Source organism: Salmo salar, chromosome ssa03 (genome assembly GCF_905237065.1).
Source record: "Salmo salar chromosome ssa03, Ssal_v3.1, whole genome shotgun sequence".
NCBI classification, from domain to species: Eukaryota; Metazoa; Chordata; class Actinopteri; order Salmoniformes; family Salmonidae; genus Salmo; species Salmo salar.
The window spans coordinates 104,568,363-104,577,441 of NC_059444.1; the positions used below are offsets into that span (position 1 = coordinate 104,568,363).

The 9,079-nt window shown below is 43.3% G+C and overlaps 1 protein-coding gene across 1 annotated transcript in view; it reads left to right on the forward strand.

Moving 5' to 3' along the window:
* Positions 1-2,224: 2,224 nt before the first annotated feature.
* The window catches only part of LOC123741814 (tripartite motif-containing protein 16), a 12,547-nt gene continuing 5,692 nt past the window's right edge, over positions 2,225-9,079 (forward strand). Inside the window, exons 1-2 of the mRNA XM_045716016.1 lie at positions 2,225-2,821; positions 3,255-3,350. Of these exons, the coding sequence (XP_045571972.1) occupies positions 2,225-2,821; positions 3,255-3,350 (693 nt within the window). The remainder of the gene's footprint in view (positions 2,822-3,254; positions 3,351-9,079) is intronic.

Consider the following 9,079-nt stretch of genomic DNA (forward strand, 5'->3'; position numbering starts at 1 on the left):
TCTGTCATTGTACAAAGTAGAGAGTGGGGGGAAAAAAATTTGTAAAAAAATGTATACAGAGGCTCTGGAATTTGTCATAAAAAAAATTAAAATTAAAATTGTGAAAAAAGGATTAAAATAAAGTTCCAACAGTACATGAGATGATCAGACTGAACCAACTGCTATCTTAAAATGTTTATTCAGTTAGGAAACAGAGGATGTATTACATAAAGTTATCACAGAATTAAAGTTATCACACAATTAAATAATAAATCCTCACTCACACAGACAAACATGGCTTCATTATTGTTCACAGTTTATTATCATAGTTTCTCACAGATCCTGGCTTCCACTGTTAGAATGGCTGAGCGAGGGGAGGTGGGGCTTTTTCATAGCCTGAGAGAGAGAGAGACATTCAGTTTTACTAGAGGGGTTGGGTGCGCCTCCTGTTGGCTGAACCCGGGTGGGAGGTTCCCCCTTAGCAAGCAATGGACCCCAGCACACCACTGAAGCCATTAAGAACTATATTCAAAAAAACACACCTGGTAACCTGTTCAGGGTAACCAGGCACACGGCTCAACATAGTTCAATGACAGAGACTGTGGACTTCGAATAATTTTGGGTAAAAAAAAAACAATTGTGAAAATTAATAAAATAAAGTTGCAGCTGTCTTTGATATGCTCAAAATTAACTAACTGCTATCTTGAAATGTAGAGAAAGTGTTTTAAAATAGGCATCCAATCATTTGAAAATTAGTCGAAAGGCTAAGTGATTCTCTTCCTGAGAAGAAGCTGACAGCCTTCAAACAGAGCAAAAAAAGTGGTCCCAAACAATATGTCAAAATGAATAAAAAAATTATACAGCTGTCTTTAATAAGATCAAACTGAACTAACTGCTATCTTGAAATGTTGAAAAAGGGTTTTTAAATAGGCATCCTGTGGTTCGGGCTATGTATTTAGGTAGAGGGGTGTTTGGTTTATGTGGTTCGGGCTATGTATTTAGGTAGAGGGGTGTTTGGTTTATGTGGTCCGGGGTTTGTTAGTCTATGTTCTATGTTAGTGTATTTCTATGTTCTGTCTTGTCTATTGTAGTTCTATGTTTAGTTAATTGGGGTTGGACCTTCAATTGGAGGCAGCTGGTTATCGTTGCCTCTGATTGAAGGTCCTATAATTAGGAGGTTGTTTGTCATGGGGGTTTTGTGGCAGATTGTTGCTGTGTATAGCTTTGTTCCTTACCGGCCTGTTCTTTGTCCTTTAATAAAAGAAGATGAGTGTACATTTTCCCGCAGCGTCTTGGTCTAAACCCTACGACACCTGTGACATTTACATTAGGGTGTATTGTTAGATACTACTGCACTGTTGGAACCAGGAACACAAGCATTTCACTACACCCACAATAACATCTACTAAATATGTGTATGTGACCAATAACATTTTTATTTGATTGTATTTTTGAAAGTGTTACATAATTCTCAATCCGCTTTGCGTCGTGCCTAAAAACAGCACTTAGCCGTGGTACTGTATATTAGCCATATACTGTCACCACTTCCACCGAAGTCATTTCCTCTCCTTGTTCGGGCGGTCGGCGTCACCGGTCTTCTAGTCATCGTCGATCCACTTTTTTCATTTTCCATTTGTTTTGTCTTGTTTTCTTACACATCTGGTTTCCATTTCCATCATGAATTGTTGTGTATTTAACCCTCTGTTCCCCCATGTCCTTGTGTGGAATTGTTTGTTTGTAAGTGCTTGTACTCTGTTACTGGTGCGCATCGGGTTTTGTACCCATGTAGGTTCGTTTTGTATTAAACTGCTCCGGCTATTACCTATCTCTGCTCTCCTGCGTCTGACTTCACTGCCACCAGGTCCGCAATCCTTACATATACCACACCTCCTCAGGCCTTATTGCTTATTAGAACACATAAGTGTATTATAAGGCATTATAAAGGTCATTAAAATAATTCTAATATGTACTTCATAGAAACGGTTACCCTTTATATTCCAATAACTCACATTTTAAGATTCATTATTTCATTTATTCCATGTTAAGGGCTCTAACCAAGGAACAAGACTATTTGTCTCCCTCTTGCTGTTGCATGCAGTTCCTCTCTCTCTTCCTCCCTCCCTCTAACCCCACCCCTCTGGCAGAACCAGGAAATCCCTCCCCCTTCACAAACTCTCTTCTGAGGAAACGAAACTGATCTGAGTCTCTGTGTCGTCTGTCTGTGTGAGAGTGAACAACCGTCCAAATGGCTCAACAGGGAGTTCTGCTGGACCAGGACCAGTTCTGTTGTTCTGTCTGTCTGGATCTACTGAAGGAACCAGTCGCCATCCCCTGTGGACACAGTTACTGTAGGAGCTGTATTGAGGGCTGCTGGGATCAGGATGTTCTGAAAGGGGTCTATAGCTGTCCTCAGTGCAGACAGACCTTCAGTCCGAGGCCTACGCTGAGTAAAAATAACATGTTGGCTGAGGTGGTGGAGAAACTGAAGAAGACAGGACTCCAGGCTGCTCCCCCTCCTGCTGTGTGCTATGCTGGACCTAGAGATGTGGCGTGTGATGTCTGCACTGGGACCAGAAAGCAGAAAGCCCTCATGTCCTGTCTGGCGTGTCTGGCCTCTTACTGTGAGACTCACCTCCAACCTCACTACGAATCTCCTGCTTTCAAGAAGCACAAGATGGTCAAAGCCACCGCACAACTACAGGAGAAGATCTGCTCTCATCATGACAAACTGCTGGAGGTTTACTGTCGTACCGATCAGCAGTGTATCTGTTATCTGTGTACAATGGACGAACATAAAGGCCATGATACAGTGTCAGCTGCAGCAGAGAGGACTGAGAAACAGGTAAGACCAGAACAACTTGTTGGTGACTGTCTGATAAACAAAGAATTAAAGATACAGTAGGAACTAAGGCTGTTTGAATATGAGATCATTCAAATGAAATTGATCCTCAGCAGAACAAATATGAACACAAACCTTGAGTATATAGATATGTCAACCCAGATTCTCCAGATGTATCACCATTTTATAATGTCAAACACTATTATCATTCTGAATGCCCTTTTTATGAGTCCAAAGTTCAGTCTCAACCTGTTGATACATGTAGTCCTACCATAAAAACTATAATCATTCACATAGCAACAAATAAATATAATTTAGTAAATGGACCATCCATTTTTTAGACCTTCCTCTCTATGGGCCCTATGTCACATTACTATACTATTGATCTACTGGACTAATAAAGCTTGATAGCTCATTGAAGAGTGATTCTCCACAGAGGCAGCTGGGGATGAGTCAGCAGAAGGTCCAGCAGAGATTCCAGGAGAGAGAGAAGGAGCTGAAGGAGCTCCAACAGGCTGTGGAGTCACTCAAGGTGAGTATTGTTGACCAGAGGAGACACACCATTTCACCTGTCCCCTCCAGTCAGAGAGAGAGAGAGAGAGGTAGAGGGGCCCCTATCCAATCCCACTGACCCCACTGTTGGGAACAGGTTGTCACTGCTGAGGCAGTGAAGAAAGTAGAGGAGGATGGGTCAAGGCTGAGGGATCCTGAGAGGATCCCTGTGAGTAGTAGATCTGTGACAGCACAGAGGGATGGGCCAACCAGTGATATATGCTTCAGTAAGGTTGGCTTCTTAGTGTTCATAGCAAATGGTTATCAACTGTACTGCAGAAATGGAATGTAAATCACAGAAAAAAATATGTTTTGGTGGCAGCTGCAGAGAAGTATTTGGTCATACTAGATTTGACTTCAGAAGAGTTCCAGGGTGTGTTGAGTGGTGGTGTCCCGTCCTCCCAGGTCGTTGGCCTGGTGCAGGAGCAGATAGGGTCAAAGTAGTGGAATGGGGTAGTGGGTTTTAATGAGTGTAGGGTTAGTTGGCCTGGTGCAGGAGCAGATAGGGTCAAAGTAGTGGAATGGGGTAGTGGGTTTTTAATGAGTGTAGGGTTAGTTGGCCTGGTGCAGGAGCAGATAGGGTCAAAGTAGTGGAATGGGGTAGTGGGTTTTAATGAGTGTAGGGTTAGTTGGCCTGGTGCAGGAGCAGATAGGGTCAAAGTAGTGGAATGGGGTAGTGGGTTTTAATGAGTGTAGGGTTAGTTGGCCTGGTGCAGGAGCAGATAGGATCAAAGTAGTGGAATGGGGTAGTGGGTTTTAATGAGTGTAGGGTTAGTTGGCCTGGTACAGGAGCAGATAGGGTCAAAGTAGTGGAATGGGGTAGTGGGTTTTAATGAGTGTAGGGTTAGTTGGCCTGGTGCAGGAGCAGATCGGGTCAAAGTAGTGGAATGGGGTAGTGGGTTTTAATGAGTGTAGGGTTAGTTGGCCTGGTGCAGGAGCAGATAGGGTCAAAGTAGTGGAATGGGGTAGTGGGTTTTAATGAGTGTAGGGTTAGTTGGCCTGGTGCAGGAGCAGATAGGGTCAAAGTAGTGGAATGGGGTAGTGGGTTTTAATGAGTGTAGGGTTAGTTGGCCTGGTGCAGGAGCAGATAGGGTCAAAGTAGTGGAATGGGGTAGTGGGTTTTAATGAGTGTAGGGTTAGTTGGCCTGGTGCAGGAGCAGATAGGGTCAAAGTAGTGGAATGGGGTAGTGGGTTTTAATGAGTGTAGGGTTAGTTGGCCTGGTGCAGGAGCAGATAGGGTCAAAGTAGTGGAATGGGGTAGTGGGTTTTAATGAGTGTAGCGTTAGTTGGCCTGGTGCAGGAGCAGATAGGGTCAAAGTAGTGGAATGGGGTAGTGGGTTTTAATGAGTGTAGGGTTAGTTGGCCTGGTGCAGGAGCAGATAGGGTCAACGTAGTGGAATGGGTTAGTGGGTTTTAATGAGTGTAGGGTTAGTTGGCCTGGTGCAGGAGCAGATAGGGTCAAAGTAGTGGAATGGGGTAGTGGGTTTTAATGAGTGTTGGGTTAGTTGGCCTGGTGCAGTAGCAGATAGGGTCAAAGTAGTGGAATGGGGTAGTGGGTTTTAATGAGTGTAGGGTTAGTTGGCCTGGTGCAGGAGCAGATAGGGTCAAAGTAGTGGAATGGGGTAGTGGGTTTTAATGAGTGTAGGGTTAGTTGGCCTGGTGCAGGAGCAGATAGGGTCAAAGTAGTGGAATGGGGAAGTGGGTTTTAATGAGTGTCGGGTTAGTTGGCCTGGTGCAGGAGCAGATAGGGTCAAAGTAGTGGAATGGGGGTAGTGGGTTTTAATGAGTGTAGGGTTAGTTGGCCTGGTGCAGGAGCAGATAGGGTCAAAGTAGTGGAATGGGGGTAGTGGGTTTTAATGAGTGTAGGGTTAGTTAGAAGGCTGTTTTTTAGTATTATCATAATTTCCCCTTTTCCCATTTTGTATCCCATAATATCATGGATTTATATTATAGACCAGTTGAGGCAGGTGAGATGCCTTTGGATATACGACGTAATAAATTGTCATTAGCTTATTGGGTTGAAAGGCTGTGAGGTTGAGCATCCCACTGCTACTGTTCTAGATGACTGTTGGGAATATACTAGTAGACAAGGCAGTGGTTTTGGTTGGACAGTTGGAAAGCTTGCTGATGAGAGTAGTTTCAGGGAGTTGGAGGTTGGCCCTTTCTGTGGTGATAGGGGATGTTCCTCCATGGTTACTCCCAGATCCTGTTGTTGATCTAACCTTGGTAGACAAAAGGAAAAGATTGGGTCAGAAGTCAGTGATAAAGTGAAACTGGTTGACAATTACATTGGTAGAAGTTGTTATGCTTTTTTACTTCTTTTCACAGATGGATCCAAGGACCCAGATAGTGGGCCCACAGGAGCAGGTGTTTACCTTCCTGAATGTGATGTGCAGATATGTAGAAGACTAACAGATGAACTGTCAGTGTACTCAGTTGAACTGTTGGTGATAATAGTTGTCCTCCAGTGGGTGGAGGACGTACAGCCTGTTAGAATTATAGTATCCTCAGATTCTCTGTCTGTATTGAATAGTTTATCATCTGGTAAATCTATTAGGAGTGACCTACTATTGGAGGTATTAATGTTATTATGGAGAATTGAGAGAATGGGTCTAGTAGTGAGATTCTGCTGGGTGCCAGCACATTCAGGTGTGGAATGGAATGAAATTGTAGACTAGTTAGCTAAAATAACTTTAAAACAAGATATAATGTATATTAATGTTCCACTGGGTAGAGGTGAGGACAAATGTGAGATCAGAGACATTTTGATAGATGTGTGGCAGAAGAGATGGGACTCTGAGCACAAGGGACGGCATTTATATGCCCTCCAAAGAAAGGTCGGTGGACCAAGGTTCAAAGGTCAGATTAGGAAGGAAGAGGTGGTGTTTCCTCGATTGTGTTTAGGACATTTAGATTTGGGGGATGGGGGAGGGTCTATTAGAAGTTAGTAGGGATCTTTTTTATTTTCTCAGAAGTACTGAGTTAGGTAGGAGGATTTAGAAATGGTGTAAACCGTGATTGAACACACTCCAGCACAGTAGGAGGCGCCACGCTCCTTTAACGTTGGTTTGAGGACCGCCATTATACCATAGAAGAAGAAGAAGTTGGTAACGTGAGGTTTTGTCGTTCGTAAAGAGTGCAGCTATTCTTTTGCCTATTTTCCAAATGTATTTTGTCATGGTGGGAGGGTTTGTTTATCGGTTTCCGCTGTTTATCGGTTAGAGTTGAGGAGGGAGTAGGGTAGTTTGATGTCCTCAACCGAGTGGAGAAGAAACGCTGTCTCTTCAGGTGCGTTGTGGAGAATGGTGTGGAGGAATTATTGATCCTGGTCGGTGAACAGGTGGGAGAGGAACATATACACTCTGTATCCAGAATGAACAAGGCGGTGGTTGTGGTAATGTAAAAGGTGAGTCTTGTTACCCGGCTAGTTACCAGTATGATTTATGTGAGGGGTTGTGTTGGTGCTGATTTCGACAAGAGTAGTGGTGTCTAATCTGCCTCCGTTTATTACCACCGAACAGATCCGTAAAGAGTTGGTTCGTTTTGCTAAATGTGGAAGTGTTTATCTGAACGAAATTCAAGGTTAAACAGGGGAGGGGTGGTACACAGGGTTTGTTAGCACAGAGGAGCCCAGTGATATAATATTATATATATATATAATATTACTATATGTCCCAGCTGTTTGCTGTGGTTTTGAAGTAATTCTCTTCCAGCCCGCGTTAACCTTGTAGGTTTACCTCAGGTAACTTATTATTAACTATCCTTGTAGGTTTACCTCAGGTAACTTATTATTAACTAACCTTGTAGGTTTACCTCAGGTAACTTATTATTAACTAGGTTACAGCTACTAATAATGGTAACTGGTAATTTGATATGTGTTGAAATCTGTTGGTTCGTAGACATCAAATAGAGAGAATGCTGCAGGTTCACTGAGTTGTAAACCTAATGGATAGGTGGAGATCATTGATTTGTAGCTCTGACTCAGTTGCTACCTCAGATTATGAGCCTATCAAGTGTGGTGAATGAGGTATGTAGTTCCCACAGAAGACCACAGGGAGGAGCAAGAGATATAAACCCATACAGTTTATCTCTTTAAATACCCTGAACCTAACAATCAATCTAATGTATTTATAAAGACCTTTTTACATCAGCAGATGTCACAAAGTGCTGTACAGAAACTCTAACCCTACGTATAACCTGTTTTATCCTGAACCCTAATTCTAGGGTAGGGTAGCCTACAACCCCTTTAGAAACTATTATAGTAATAATATTATGTTAGTAAATACCATTATAGTACTAAATAGGTTCTATTGTTATTTTTTAAATAAAACCTATGTATAGTACTTAGCATTTAACTGTTTTTTTGTTATTTTATTATATTTATTATTTAGAGGAGTCTGTCTAAATAATGAAAAGTTAAGTTATTGCCAGACTTTTTAATGAAACCTTTATTTAACCAGGCAGGTCAGTTAAGAACAAATTCTATTTACAATGACGGCCTCCTGGGGACCAGTGGGTTAACTGCCTTGTTCAGCGGCAGAACAACAGAGTTTTACCTTGTCAACTCTGAGGTCGTCTCTGAGAGACTCAATACAACAGGGGTCTCTGATTTCTATGCTGCAGTACTGAGGGCCTGGCAGCTGCTGAGACCCACACGAGAGGAGGGGGGGGTGGTGACTGGGCCGTGGGTCTGGGAGGAACCACTGATCACTGGGTTTGGTGGACCTGGAGAGCAGGGTGGCAGCGTTCTGACTCAAAGCAGCACAGAGGCTACTGTACCGTACGGAGGTGGGCTTAGCGGGAGGGAAGGGGCATCAGAGGCAGGGGGTTGTGGGGGCTGAGAGCATGGCAGGGTATAGGTGGAGGGTGCTCTATAAGCTCCCAGTGCTGGAAAGGTCAGGGGTCATCCAGTGGAGGGTATTACATGGAGCCCTGGACACCAATAGCTGATTGGCTCGGGTTGACCTGGGAGTTGGGGAGGGGTTGTCCGTTTTCTACAATGACAGACTGTTCATCATGTTTTCTCTGTGTTGCCAGGGTAATGCCATTACTGTTTATTTTATTCCACCTTTATTTAACCAGGTAGGCCAGTTGAGAACAAGTCCTTTATTTAACCAGGTGGGCTAGTTGAGAACAAGTCCTTTATTTAACCAGGTGGGCCAGTTGAGAACAAGTCCTTTATTTAACCAGGTGGGCCTGTTGAGAACAAGTCCTTTATTTAACCAGGTAGGCTAGTTGAGAACAAGTCCTTTATTTAACCAGGTGGGCCAGTTGAGAACAAGTCCTTTATTTAACCAGGTGGGCCAGTTGAGAACAAGTCCTTTATTTAACCAGGTAGGCTAGTTGAGAACAAGTCCTTTATTTAACCAGGTGGGCCAGTTGAGAACAAGTCCTTTATTTAACCAGGGAGGCTAGTTGAGAACAAGTCCTTTATTTAACCAGGTGGGCCAGTTGAGAACAAGTCCTTTATTTAACCAGGGAGGCTAGTTGAGAACAAGTCCTTTATTTAACCAGGTGGGCCAGTTGAGAACAAGTCCTTTATTTAACCAGGTGGGCCAGTTGAGAACAAGTCCTTTATTTAACCAGGTGGGCCAGTTGAGAACAAGTCCTTTATTTAACCAGGGAGGCTAGTTGAGAACAAGTCCTTTATTTAACCAGGTGGGCCAGTTGAGAACAAGTCCTTTATTTAACCAGGTAGGCCAGTTGAGA